Genomic DNA, 15020 nt, shown 5'->3' on the forward strand with positions numbered 1-15020 from the left:
AGACAGAGTAAAGAGCCAAAGAATTCAACGTGATTGACACAAATTACAGTGAGTTTATAAATTTGCATTTCATGTTTCAGTAGTATAAAAAAATCCATCCATCTTGCATAATTACTTATCTAGTATGGGGCTACAAGCCCCTAGGGCCCTTCTCAAGAAGCACAAGACCCAAGGTAGGGGGACATTGAATTGGATGCAAATCAATCCCAAGGCAGACTCACAATCACCTAGACTATGGGCAGTTTAAAATGACTGATTCACCAAACTGCATATGTTTTGACTGTGGGAGGGAAGTGGTGCAAATACCAGGGAAACTTACAAATCCTGAATGGATGCAGAGGCAGGAATCAAATCTGCAGCCCTAGAATTATGAGGCTAAAACAGTGTTTCCCAATCCAGCCCTCAGAGACCCCCAGACGGTCCATGTTTTTGCTCCCTCCAAGATCCCAAGCAAAAATGTGGACCATCTGGACAGGAGCTGGGAGGGAGCAAAAATGTGGGCCGTCTGGACAGGAGCTGGGAGGGAGCAAAAATGTGGACCGTCTGGGGGTCTCTGAGGACTGGATTGGGAATCACTGCACTGATAAATGGTACCAATGAAAACATAAATGATTCTTTATAAATGCTATGGCTGACAGAGAATTGCTGCGTCAACTCTACGTTGCTATAGGAATGACGCGGAAACACCATGAATAAAGGTGGTTGGGAATTCACCTTCAGCTTGTGCTCCTTCCTGTTGATGATGACAGCGGTAATCTGTTGGTCCATGAAGATGAGGATGGTGCAGAGCAGCGCAGGGACAGCCGTCACAAGGATGGTCCACCATGGGTTGGGTCCCAAAGGGTTGACCAGCCAGCCGCGGTCGTCTCTGGTGGGCTGAAGTCAAGTACAGGAAGGCAAAACATGAATGCTAAGGTAAAAGTTTAAACACAAACAATCACCATTCATTCAATGCGTAGATGAACAGCAACCTCTGTACTATAAGTATCGATTTTACCTTGAACTCGTTGGGGACCTGAAGCTTTGGAGACTGTACCCCAAGAGCATAATCGACAAGCACCATTGTGGCAATGGTGATGAAGACTGCAAAGTCACTGATGATGGATCGCACCTGTAGAAGATAACAACAAGGCACGACCGACCAGTGTAATTACCATCAATAAAAAAGTCAAACTCGGGATGTGGATTTAAAAGAATGCTACACTCCCAGAATTTACCACTAGAGGGAGTCATCAGACAGAAACAGCCTCACATCAAGCAGAAGAGTGAAAATACAATAGATACAATAAATAAATACAATAGATGCATCAGACATGCACTCACACATGCAAAGCAAACACACGCCACAGACTGACTCCAGAACAGGTGAAGGAAGCCATCGTGCCTTGGTGGGGAAGTAACGGCTGGTCTTGAAGTCCTTCAGGAAAGATGACATGGCCACGGTGGAGAAGAAGAGCACGATGGACCAGAAGAGCACATCGGGGGCGTAGGGGCCATGGGGGCCACAGGCAGAACCCACAAACTCGCCTCGCTTCTTCAGGCAGTCCTGGGAGGACAGGGGAGGGTCGGGGTAAGACCCACAGGGAACCACAAGGGGGCAGAAAGACGCGCCACATTTAAGGGACCAGAATTAAAGGAGACGGACATTCTGTTCAAGCACCATGAAAGGCTGCTGTTGGACCCTAGAGACAGATATCAGGCCTCAATTTGCAATAAACGCACGGGCCGCTCTTTTAGCCATGCCTGCATAGCAGCTGCAAACTAAGGGTGAATGATACCTCATGATGATGTCACTAATTGCAGCTTATAGTAGGGATCAGTAACAGCCCTTCAGCAGTCCGTGTTCATCTCCTATTGTTTAAGCTCACTGAAGATCCCACACACAGCTCGCAGAGCGAACTGTATGCATTTAAAGCACCAGGATTATTTAATCATAATCACAAGTGTTATAATAATAAATCAGGTTTTTTTTTAATCTTTCCAACCTTCGGCCATTAGACTCTATAGCGAGTCACACTATGGCGGGGAGGTGACCATCAGTCTAAATGGACAAGAACCGCTTGGGCACATTGCACATTCACTGCACATTCATGTTTTTTAATCGTACAACCCACTGTGCTATTACTATGGAATTCTGTGCAATACTTTCTCTAATATTCTTTGTACCACTATTGTTCATCGTCATCTATTATTTACTGCTACTGTTTATTACTGCCAAATATTTTAATTGCCTAATTGCATGTGTTCGTGAATGTTGTGTGTGTCACTGTAAACCTGCAATTTCCCTCAGGATTAATAAAATACCTCTGTCTCTATAACCACGTGCTTTTTTTTGCTGAGGCAGTCCCGGGTGAGGGAGAGCCTGGGATCTATCTCCGAAAGCACAGGGCAAACAGTGCCGGACGTCCTGGATGACATGCCCGTCCATCATATAGCCACATACTATTGATGTTCTTTACAATGACAGGGCGACCAAGCTGCATAAACACACTGCTGAATGTGACTGTGACCGAAATTCTGCAGCATCAAATTTAAAGTGGGTAACTGTTGTACTTTTGAAAAACGCACCCGCTCTGATTGCCACAGTAAACATCTTTACTGGCAACTGATGCTAGTTCTGTGACACTGATGGATGAGCAGGGAAACTTCACAGAGCCCAGAGATCCGCGCTCCAGGGAAACCTCACAGAGCCCAGAGATCCGCGCTCCAGGGAGACTTCACAGAGCCCAGAGATCCGCGCTCCAGGGAGACTTCACAGAGCCCAGAGATCCGCGCTCCAGGGAAACCTCACAGAGCCCAGAGATCCGCGCTCCAGGGAAAACCTCACAGAGCCCAGAGATCCGCGCTCCAGGGAAAACATCACAGAGCCCAGAGATCAGCGCTCCAGGGCAAACCTCACAGAGCCCAGAGATCCGCGCTCCAGGGAAACCTCACAGAGCCCAGAGATCAGCACTCCAGGGCAAACCTCACAGAGCCCAGAGGTCCGCGCTCCAGGGCAAACCTCACAGAGCCCAGAGATACGCGCTCCAGGGAAACCTCACAGAGCCCAGAGATCCGCGCTCCAGGGAAACCTCACAGAGCCCAGAGATCCGCGCTCCAGGGAAACCTCACAGAGCCCAGAGATCCGCGCTCCAGGGCAACTTCACAGAGCCCAGAGATCCGCGCTCCAAGGCAAACCTCACAGAGCCCAGAGATCCGCGCTCCAAGGCAAACCTCCAGAGCCTTGCCTGATAGCGGAGAATCACAGAGCAGCCCCTGTTCTTTGGTGATTTTAACATTACTAATCCTGTGCTGTTTATGTGTTCTAATCCCCCCTCATGTGGATTAGCTACAGGGGAGAGAGACCCCTACACTGGAATAAAACATGCCCAGAGTGGCAAACATTTTGTAGTTCTTGAGGGTGGGATAGTAACCAAGTCCAAATGATAGGAGGTATAGAGATCAGTATGAAATTTAAGTGATTTTTATATCTTCTTTGCAAATGGGCTTGCTCACACGGTCCGAGTCACATGTGTCAGAGTCTCACAGTCTGCAAAGCAGAGACCCTCCCTCCCTGATTGTTCTGAGCCTGTCAGCTATCTTACCTTGACATCCAGACCCATCCAGTTGACCTGCGATGATGTGATGTTGCTTTCCTTCCAGTACCTCAGGGTAGCATTGCTGGGATTTACAGGCTCAACACAAGCACACCTGCAGGGTAGACAACACTAGGTGACTGTGGGAAAGGGGGGGTGGGACTCAGGGAGGGTCAGGTGACTGTGGGAAAGGGGGGTGGGACTCAGGAAGGGTCAGCTGACTGTGGGAAAGGGGGGTGGGACTCAGGGAGTGTCAGGTGACTGTGGGAAAAGAGGGTGGGGCTAAGGAGTAAGGGTCAGGTGACGTTGGGAAAGCGTGGGTGGGACTTCATGTGTATTCATTCCACCTGTCCTTCATTATAAGCAAAGGTATAAACTGATTTGTCTTGTTCATTCTCAGCTTCTTTGAAGCCAACCTGACTGACGCCCCATCCAAACAGCCTTATTCCTGAAAACCTTTCATTCCGAGCCCCATTCCTGTGCCTGCCATCCCAACCACAGCAATTCCCACAGGGATACTTCTGAAACAGGAGGGACTTTTCTACGTCTAAATCCCGACACACTGTGCGTCTTTGTTACTGGGTCCCCTCGGCCCATGTTGCTGGTAACACTAAAAAGTTCACCTCTACTCTGGGTAACATCACACTGAATGTAAAAACAGAGTAAAAACAAAGAGTTTTTAATGTGATCTAAGAATTCTTACAAATACTACTAAGTGCAGGTTGTATTTGTGGGGCCCATCTAACTGTTCCTGGTCAGGGTCACCAGGAGCCAATCCCGGGCAGCACGGCATTGAGATTTTGTATGAATAGATAGACAAAAGTACCACTGTCACTCTGAAGCATGCTTACGAGTACTGAGTGAGCTTCTCCAGGTTGTTGTTCATGTTGAAGGGGTATGTTTCTCCCAGATGGATCAGCTTCTCCAGGGCCTCGTAGATGAAGATGATGCAGATCAGGGAAGCAAAGGCTTCCTCTGTGAAGCGTGTGATGTAGCAGACCAGAGAGCTGGCATCGGTGGCCACCAGGAGCAGACAGAAGAACGCCGTCCAGAGGCCGATGCAGGCTCGGAGTGAGAGGTAGGAGAGGCCGTACTCCCTGAGAGGAGGGACGACAGCAGGACGTTCGCACTTCGCTCATCAATCAGAAGCCCAGTCTGCTGCCGGACGGAGAGGTGGCAGACATTGGTCGTTAGACGTGCTCACTTGCAGAACTTGAACAGGATCTTCTCAAAGACCAGCACGGGTCCGGTGCTGCCGAGAATGGTGAGCGGCTGGCCTGCGAAGAGGGAGTACGCTATCCCCGTCATCGAGGCTCCGAAGAGCGACTCAATCGCACTCTGGAAAGATGAATACGGTGTCAGTGACATCACACACACTTCTGGTCATTTATTTGAGTGTCTCTACAAAGAATGTTTATGCATTTTAAAACTGGTTATAGTCAAAAGTTCATTTCCTTCCCCTGCTCTTCCATCCATCTAGCAACGATCTATCCGGGGGGTGGGGGTGGAGCTGAGAGGGGGGGTGGAGCTGAGAGGGGGGGTGGAGCCTGCCCCAGGTGGCAGAGGGCACAAGGTAGGGAAACAACAAGTATGGATGCAGGCCCATTGCAGAGCACAGACACACTGACACACACACAAAGACACAGACGCACACAGACACACACACCCAGACAGACAAAGACACACACACAGACACACACACCCAGACAGACACAGAGACACACACACCCAGACAGACACAGAGACACACACACCCAGACAGACACAGAGACACACACAGACACACACACCCAGACAGACACAGAGACACACACAGACACACACACCCAGACAGACACAGAGACACACACAGACACACACACCCAGACAGACACAGAGACACACACACCCAGACAGACACAGAGACACACACACCCAGACAGACACAGAGACACACACACCCAGACAGACACAGAGACACACACAGACACACACACCCAGACAGACACAGAGACACACAGAGACACACACACCCAGACACAGAGACACACACAGACACACACACTAGAAACAGAAGCTAGAGCATACACACCCTGACAGCCTCACTCCCATACAAACTGCTGCATGAATTTGTATCATCTAAAATATATGAATGACAAGAATTCAAACAACAGGAGAAGAGTCAAATCACTGTTAATCATTCTTTTTTATTTCCGACTTGATTCCCGTTCTGCTCTAAATACATTTTAATCTAGGTTCAGCCAGACATTTGTGTTTATTATTATTATTATTTTTTGTTAAAGCTGTAAACTGTGATATCACTTTTATCGTTCCAAATGCCACTTTCTGCCGGCTGGTCCGTTCTTTGGTAACTAGCAGAAATACTGGGTTTTATATGTTCTGCAGTCCTGCTCCTGGACTGAAAGGCGCGTTTCTCCAAACGGAGTGAGTCGTTACGCTAAGACGCCAACAATGGCCATGTGCTGCATGTTTCTGCATTCTGAGAGACGCAGAAGATCCGCCTGCTCGTGGTTCTCTATCGTTCGGAATTCCTCAGCCACGCCACAAGGACGATGAAGAGCGGGGATCGACGCTAATCGCTAACGGGGTGTCCTGCAGGGCCCTTACTATGCGTCCCTCAGTCGCCTCCCCAAGCAGCCCCCCGAACGTGATCACGGGGGACATGCAGGCGCAATACAGGAACAGGAAGGAGGCCAGACACTGCAGGCTGACGCCGTCCGTGTAGTCCGACAGGTAGCTGGGCGCCTTGCGCTTGATGTCCAGGACCAGACCACCGAACGGCCTGCAAGACAGAAAAAACTCCTCCCAGTTACAGAAGGCTGTTCGATAGCGGACATCTTGCAGTACCTCAACACGCAACGTGTCACTTGGAATAAAAGGTTAAAAATAAATATTAAGTACATAGTTTCATTTTCTTTTGGTTTTAAGATGTCAAAGTGATTTTTTATGTACTGTATATGTAATATATTGCTTAATCAGTGTACTTATCTGTAGCTCTGTCTTCTTATTTGTGGGAGTTTGACGGAGACATTTTTCAATCTCACAATCATTCAGTCATGGCAGCCATTTGAGTTAATCACTTAAAAAGCACAAATAACTGGGTACATTAGAAGAATCAGCAGTAAGTCTGGGATGAAACACTGACGTTGTAATAATCTAGTAAAAGCCGCAAAAAATCCCAGCAGTTCAGCTAACATAAAAAAATAGCTTAGATAACAATGCGGTACCTTTTTGTGTTATCTAACATTTGGACCTGTGGATATTGATATAAATTCTGCATCTAAAGTTCTGCATGGGAGGTTAACAGAGACCCTGCCTACAGAGGGCAGTGGTATGACCTCTAGCGCAGCCCCTTTGAAGCGACGAGCACACCCTTACACGTCCACCAGGGGGGGGCTTAAATAGCATGAGTGAGAACAGAACCCATCCCCCAGCCACAGAAAAAGCAGGAGTCTCTGTTAGCCAAGTGCGAGGCGGGGGTTACCATAGCAACCAAGGACTTGACTTTGACTCATTATTCAGCTGAAGAGCATCCCCCTCACCCCCCCAGTGGGAGACCACGAGTCAAAATCAGTCTCTGTCTGAAGAAGCATGAAGAGGGTGAAGAACTGACACCAGCGCTCCTGGCTTCCAAAGACGTGGCTTCAGCTTCAGGCTCAGGGTTTAAACTGGGGGTTGCGTAATGATAAGTGCCCGTCTTTGTTGACTCATAGCTGCAATTACCCACAGTGCACCACAGGCTACCGTGCACACATTAGAGGAAGGACACCAAGAAGGCATGGGCCAGCGTGTTCCCGGTCAGGCTGAGCTCACGCCTGATTGGACAGAAGCAGAAACTGGAGATTACAGGCCCGGCTGCTCATTGGACAATGTGGTGGTGTTGGGGGGGGAGGAGGTGTGTATTATTAATCCCTCCAAAATTGGAAACTAACCTCACCGCTGCACTCAATACCCCAGAGGGGAACCCCTTTTTTCATGCATAGCAAACCTTCCCCCAGATGATACCCTCTTACCCTGGCAAAGCAGCCCCCCCCGCATGCCCCCAGCAGCCGCCTCTGACTCACCTCCCCGTGCGCTGCAGCTCTGGGCCCCCATGTCCTCCATGTTCAGCCTCGCCCAGCTCTGCCATGCCGTTGGGCAGCGGTGGCACCTTCCGCTTCTCCTGTGTGACGAGGACACGCGGCTCGTTACTGCCACCCCAATGCATGCTTCACTTTAAACCATACTTAGACAAAGATGTCTCAGCCCAAGTGAAGGAGCCTCACGCACCTGAGAAGGTACATTTTTTGGGGGCTCTATCCTGATGGAGGGGTCCCACTCCCCTGGGGGCAGCACTGTGACCTGGTCCAGGAACTCGTCGATGCCGGCCACTAGGTCACTGCGGTCCTTTGCTTTGTAGGCCACGTCGTGGAACACCTACAACGGACACACATAGCAGGTTTCTCTCTGCTCCCCACTCCTTCCTCCCCTGGACCAGGCGTGTGACATTGCCTGGCTCCAAAACAACAGGCAGACTTTCAGTTCCCCCCAATCCTAAGTAATGACCGGATGTGAGTGATAAAGAGGACTTGTACGTAACCGGCAAGCCAGAGACTGTGGCACATTGATTTATTTAATTTTGAATTTTTCATTGACCTCCTTTCCTACAATCTGTGAGTAACTGGCCCTCCGGTCTTCCTCCCATTCTCAATCCCCCCTGGAACACATTCTCAGCCGAGTGCTGCAAGACAAACGGACGTGCCTTCGCGAATGCGATTTGCCAGGTAAGCTTGAATGAAATAACAATCACTGAAGTAATCCCTTCTCACTGTCACCAGGAGCTCTTTAGATGTTCCTCTGAAACAGAGAAATACCTCGAGCTATCTCAGAGTGAGAGGATTACTCACCTCATCTGTCATTAAGGTTGCGATGGATCTGCCGATTTCATGGTACTGCTGTCCTTTCCCTAAGGGCCCCAGCAGGATAAACAGGAACCTATTAAGAGGTACAGGAAGGGGAACAAGACCCAGCACAAACTATTGTAGCATGGTGAACCTAGTGAAATACGAAAAGTTTTTTTTACTTAAAATTTGATCCTTTCAGGATTTTCACAGAACTTTTCCACAGAACACTGCTAAGTACTGATAGACAAAAGGACATTTCATGAACCATTTGCTGTATTTTTTGATCCCATTAGATGGCGCTCTTGGTTTGCTTTGGAGCATGCTTCCCGCCCTTTTTTAAAAAGAAATCACCATCTAGCAAATAGTTCACGAAGCGTCATTTTGTCCAGCACTACTACTAAGCAATTGAGGAGGGGTTAACCAACCCAACTGTCAGACAGCAGAGCTTGGGCTGTCCTGTGAAAGATCAGTAGTGGGATTGAGATGCTGAAAGTACAGTAGTGAAATACATGATTGTCCATCCATTTTCTACTCACTTGTCCAATGAAGGGCAACAGGGGTCTGGAGTCTATCCTGGAAGCTACAGATGCAAGGCAGGAAACAACCCAAGACGGGGCACCAACCCATTGCAAGGCAGACAGACCACTGACACTTACTGACAATTTGCCGATTCACCTCAGCATGTTGTTCAACTGTGGAGGGAAAGTGGAGAACCCAGAGGAAACCCCACGGTGACGCGGCGAGAACACGCAAACTCCATTCACAAGCAGCCATGGCGGAGACTCAAAACTTAGACCCAGTGGGGTAATACAACCACACTAACCATAGCGCAACCATGCAAGATTGCGTGACAAATAGAAACTTGACATTCGAGATAAGGATTTGAAAAGAAGCTTTATTCACCATTTGTATGCTCTCCACTGGTGAGGACAAAGCTTACAGCCGGGCCATTTATCCAGTGCCCTGGGAGTTAAGGGCCTCGGTAAAAGGCCCAAAGGTGATGTGACTATTCTGCCACACACAAAATCAATCGGGTGACGTCTCGATCATAGGCGTAGAGGCCCAACCTGCTGAGCTATATACCACCCCCCAGTGTGGAGTCCTAGTCGAGCTTTGGACCAGTAAACGGATGTAGTAAGGAATGAGGTGCAGGAACCGCTGACATGGGGCTGAGGGGTAATTCTGGAGCGGGATGTCGGAGGAGCTCACCGGGTGGTGATGGGGACCTCGGCCAGCCCGTTGAGCATGATGGCGGGCGAGAGCCTCACAAACACCACCAGGGGGCGCTCAAGGAACTCCAGCTCGCCGACCAGGATGTTGGAGGCCTCTGCACCTGCCGGAATCTTCTTCATGAAGTGTAGGTCTATCTAGGGGGGCACATCGGGACACCAGCGAGCTCTAGTTAACATATGGACCCTGAGAAACAGCGAGCTAATTAGGACAAACTCTGAAGATGTGCTCTGAATATAAATACTGTCCGCTAAGCAAGAGGGTCACAGAATCAAAACAGGGACATCTTAAGATCTTAAGGGTACCATGATAGGCTGAATCTAGGATTTAGAATCAGATGCAAGAGCATGAAACAAGCCATCTTATCTTAAAGCCATTAAATGCAACAGAGAAAATATCGTAGTTTTATAATTAAGAACTATTTGGGTAATTGCCTTAGATTATGCCTGTGAGGCTGACTCAGCATCAGCAGTGTAAAAATGGCCATGTGTGATGCTACACTTTCCCCAGAAAGAACCACACACACATCCAACCTCTCTGACGGCATGAGCATTCTGCCCGTCTCGCGCGATACTGCACTGCAGCAAACCTGACAGGCAGGGTATGCGAGACCAGGTCTGCCTGCAGCACGCTCCACGCACATGCACACACGCACACACACACGCACACACGCACGCACACACACACACGCACACACGCACGCACACACACACACGCACACACACACACGCACACACACACACGCACACACACACGCACACACGCACGCACACACACACACGCACACACACGCACGCACACACGCACACACACACGCACACACGCACGCACGCACACACACGCACGCACACACACGCACACACACACGCAGCCTGGAGGCCGAATCCCTCCCCAGGGACAGAGCTAAAGACCTGCTTTCAAATATCAGAATAACCATCATTCTGCATCAATAAGTGATACATATTACATACATGTCAAAAAGAGCACCACCATGATGCATAACAATGAGTTATTAATTAGATTTAGCCATTTTGCCTTCCTGCTGAGACAATGTGTGAAAATAGCAGAACAATAGGACACCCATCTGTGTGACTGTGTACAAATGGAAGCCCTGTTCGGGGGTGGGGCCACCACCTGTCTGTGAATGCTGTTTTGGGGGGGGGGGGAGCACAGCTTACCTTGCTGAAGTCCACTGCGCTATTTTCCCTGCTGACCTCGCCTCGCCCCTCAGGGATAGCAGACTGTGACTGGGGTGGGGCGGTCTGACCTGGTGTGGGGGGGGGGGAAACAGGGGGACAGGTCAGTCCTGGGGGGGGGTGGAGGGCAGACAGTCAGTGGGTCATGGATGGGGGGGGGGAAGGAGGCATTAAGTACCTAGCCAGGATTAACAGAAATAACATTATGGGAGAAAATTCTCAACTGACCAAGTCCCTCTAAACAAAGACAAACATCTCAGTGAAATGTTCTATAGCTGACGGAGCTCTTGTGACCCAGGAATATCGGTATCAGAGATGAAGCAGCTCTCTGGCACGGAGGGTCGGGCTCCCACCCAGGTGTGAATTTGAACCGGCTGCAGGTTTCGCATCTTCTCGCCGTGGTCGTGTGGACTTCCTCCAGGTCCCCAAAAGAGGTAGCTCAGGTGCACTGGCAGCTATCCAGAGATCTGGACACCCTGGGACAGGCAGATGCCCTGTCTCGCGGCTACCGTGCCATATTAAGCTTCTTCTTCGCCAGGAACATGCAGTCGTGATCAAAGACAGACATTGTTACTATTTTCAGTGCGCTGAAGCCCCCTTCTCCTTCTTTGTCAGCTTTCAGCCTGCTTAATATTCTCAACATAAGGTTTTACTGTCACTCTCAGTGTTTCCAGCTGCCAAGGGATCAATATCGGTCTGGCAACACCGGCAAGTTTAATGAAGCTGATGGTACAGTGTCCTCAGAGCACCCGCCCCCCCCCCCCCCACGTCAAACTTCAGCTACGGAGCTCGCAGACACCACGAGAAGCCGAAATCTGCAGGCCAGTGGATACAGGGATCAAAGCAGCCAGGCATGACTTATGCTCAAGCACCCCCAATCAAGCCTGTTTGAGATGAACAGCCAGAAGCAAGCTAACGCTACCCGTGGGCGTGTCACAATCTGCAGGCTGCCATCTTGGTGCAGGCTGACCACTCATTAGTGTTTCTGATAAACTCTCAACTGTCGACTGGTACGGTGACGAAAAACATTCTGGCTTGACTGGAGAATTACTTGTGTAAATTGTCATCGGGCCTCTTAGTGCTTTAAAATCAGCAGGCAGAGTGCTAAGTTTGGGAAAATAAGGTGTAAAATATGGTTAAGCTGCTTACACACAAACAGTTTTGAGAACACAGCCTATTGTTAATTATGCAAATAAAGAGGGTTAGCAGGGACAATTAATCAAAGCGATTACTGCCTCTTGTGCCTCGTGCAAAAGGAAACGCAGGCAGATCCGCAGATTGGCTTCAGAGGGGTGATCCGTGCGTATGTCACGTGCGCGTCCCATTAAACCCTCACAGCCACAATCATCGGCACTATTACAGCATCCAGAGGACTTCCACGAGTCCTCCTAATCAGGTTCTTCCCGTGTACTGTGATCAGTGCAAACATTAACCAGCACGTTTCGGAAGTAAACACACGCATAAAGACACCCCCCCATCTCGACTGTCCAGAAGCAGTCCTGAGAAAACCCCCAACCTCTTCAGAAACAGAACGTTCACCAGAGCAGGAGCAAACTTCAAAAATACCACCTTAGCCTGTTACGTCTCGGCCAGCAGACGAGCTGGAGCCGAACAGGCTGCTTCCTGTCCACTGACTCCACCTCTGTCTCAGGGGCGTGGTACCATGTAGAAGGAGGGCGTGGCTTAAGCGTGAGGTGTAGGGTGTGGAGGTGATGGAATCACTGGGAAGTATGGGACGGCCATGTGGGTCAGGGCCAGACCAGCCAGGCAGCCAAGGGAAGTATGTGGCAAGGAGGTGAAGTGGCCACTATGGATGGTGAGATGGTGACAGAAGAGACAAGAGAGAAGAAAGAGACTGACACTGAACACAGGGTCAAACATGGGAACCTGCAGCTTGGTCAGTAGGGTGAGTTGGCCAATAGCAGGCATTTGCCCGGTGTTTACACGCAAAACACACGCTCACTGTTTTTGTCCATCGAGTGTGGCTCCGACTGCTTCTTGCCGATGTCGGCGAAGGAGCGGACGATGGGGATCCGGTTGGCCAGCTTCTTCTGGTTCTGGTGGTGGTGCTGCTTCAGCAGGGCGTCTCGGATCTTTTTGCGCACCTCCTCGCCCAGGGGACCCAATGTTTCCTGCTGGTCCAGAACCATGTCTGGGGACAACATAACAAATTGCCAGAAGGGCACAAATTAGATCAAACTACCACTGGGCACCAAATGAGTCCATTGTTTGGCAGGTACTAGCTACATGTAGAGCATACAGCTAAAAATACTTTAAAGCAACTTAGAAACGGATGATATTTATGAGCCCAGGCCCCAAGTCGTTGAACCTGCAATCTTCCAGAAACAAATCCAACTCTCTAACAGACCACCTGCTGTCCAGCTATACTTGGACCTGCTGTCCAGCTATACTAGAGACCTTTGACATGCAGAAGACCTCAGGAACAGAAACCTCAGGAGCAGAAACGAAACCACTCAACCCTCACTGTCTCTTAAGGAATTCTGAAACTGCAAAATTCTCCTCAAAGAAAACGAATTCACCACCAGTCAATGTATGGATGCATGTGTCCGTAGGGAGGGGGTGAGGTAATTATTTGGGTAACGAGCGTGAGGTGCAGAGCCCCACCTGCGACTTCTTCCATGGAGCTGGCCCGCATGTCCAGCATGACAGTGCCGTTGAGGATGCAGCTGCGCAGTGCGAACAGGCTGTGCAGTGACAGCGTGGCCACGTAGGGCTTGCTCCAGCGCTCCCCACCATCCTCCACATCTTCCTCGAACTTCAGCCACCTGAAGCCGTCAAAGGACGAGACCCATGGACACACACGTGTATATCTGTATGTTCATATATACACACACTCTCTATATTAGGGGTGCAGTGGTGTGACAGCGTGATGTGTGACGGTATGACGGTATGACGGTGTGACGATGTGACGGTGTGACATTCAGACAGTGTGGCAGTCTGGTGGTGTCACAATATGACAATGTGACCGTATGATGGTATGACGATATGATGGTATGACAGTGTGACAGTATGGCGGTGTGACGTATGACAGTGTGGCAGTGTCACAGTATGGTGTATGATCATGTGACGGTATGACGGTGTGACAGTACGGGGGTATGACGATATGCCATGATAAATATCTGAAATAGCTACATCATAAGTGCTCCTCCATATCAACATGCTACAGTCTGTGAGACACATAAATGGCTACTAATGTATTATCATCACATAAAATCTCTGCTACACTTACATTCCCAGTCCCCATTAAGTCAGATTTAATTAGTGAAACTGTGACAATTTGCCGCAATTTTCATAACACATGTGCAGCTGTGGAAGCCCCCCTCCCCTCCCCGCCACAGCGCACAGCATCTTTGGGTGAGATACGACCACATCTTCTGAGGAAAGACAGGGTGCCAATAGTGTTAGTGAATTGCACCAGTTCAGCACCAGTTCAACCATGTGGTCTAGTGGGTAGGAGGGAGTTTGATACTGGGGGAGGAACACAACTGAATCATTTAAATGCAAAGGTCTATTTATTGGAGGGGGATTTACAGGCTGAACAGGCCCAATAAACATGCTCAGGCACTCAGGAAGGGAATCGGGGATAATGTGGATGACAGGGTGACAGTTTATCGTCGGCCAGCTGGAGTGTCACACGACATCACGCCGCCACCAAGCCGGGACCGACGCGGAGGAGGACCGACACGCTACCTGGCCGTCTCCTTCCACTCAGCATCCTGGCCATCGCGCAGGCAGATCTCATCCAGCTCCGTGAAGAGGGCGTGAGGGACGTGCTCCTCGTCATCGTCCTCGGTGCCGAGCAGGAACTGAACCCTCTGGGACGGGGTGTCTGTGGGACCCGGAACACGCACCCAGCATTTGCTAGCTGGTATTCAGCTCATCTGCTTTCCCCCGAGCCACTAACCCTTCCCAAGCCTGCCGGCTATGGGGTATCCTAGGAGAGGCACATCTTTAAAAAAGGACCCAAGTTTAATTTGGGAAATTCCTCTTTTCTGAGTATCGGGAGACTTGGAGCAGCAGGGATGCTGTGAGCCTGTGCTTAATTTGTGCCGGATCCTGCCAGAACGCATTCCGGGACCTCTCTGTTTTTGATTCTCTGTGTACCGACACCTATT

The 15020-nt window shown here is 49.8% G+C and overlaps 1 protein-coding gene across 7 annotated transcripts in view; it reads right to left on the bottom strand.

Moving 5' to 3' along the window:
• LOC111858334 (sodium-driven chloride bicarbonate exchanger-like) overlaps positions 1 to 15020 on the bottom strand; it is a 38876-nt gene that overhangs the window by 7812 nt on the left and 16044 nt on the right. For 6 of the 7 annotated variants that reach the window (XR_011983085.1, XR_011983086.1, XM_072700785.1 and 3 more), the window contains 15 exons: positions 14596 to 14734; positions 13510 to 13670; positions 12848 to 13036; positions 10867 to 10955; positions 9668 to 9825; positions 8462 to 8549; positions 7845 to 7991; positions 7640 to 7737; positions 6183 to 6357; positions 4780 to 4913; positions 4427 to 4672; positions 3585 to 3690; positions 1385 to 1546; positions 998 to 1111; positions 715 to 876 (listed from right to left, as the gene is read on the bottom strand). Coding sequence is in view for 5 of the 7 variants with exons in the window: in XM_072700785.1 (XP_072556886.1) it covers positions 715 to 876; positions 998 to 1111; positions 1385 to 1546; positions 3585 to 3690; positions 4427 to 4672; positions 4780 to 4913; positions 6183 to 6357; positions 7640 to 7737; positions 7845 to 7991; positions 8462 to 8549; positions 9668 to 9825; positions 10867 to 10955; positions 12848 to 13036; positions 13510 to 13670; positions 14596 to 14734 (2168 nt within the window). In the remaining 2 variants the exon portion in view is untranslated. Of the gene's footprint in view, positions 1 to 714; positions 877 to 997; positions 1112 to 1384; positions 1547 to 3584; positions 3691 to 4426; positions 4673 to 4779; positions 4914 to 6182; positions 6358 to 7639; positions 7738 to 7844; positions 7992 to 8461; positions 8550 to 9667; positions 9826 to 10866; positions 10956 to 11237; positions 11439 to 12847; positions 13037 to 13509; positions 13671 to 14595; positions 14735 to 15020 lie in introns of those variants that run through there. The other variant, XM_072700786.1, reaches the window with a different exon arrangement.

Source organism: Paramormyrops kingsleyae, chromosome 16 (genome assembly GCF_048594095.1).
Source record: "Paramormyrops kingsleyae isolate MSU_618 chromosome 16, PKINGS_0.4, whole genome shotgun sequence".
NCBI lineage: Eukaryota > Metazoa > Chordata > Actinopteri > Osteoglossiformes > Mormyridae > Paramormyrops > Paramormyrops kingsleyae.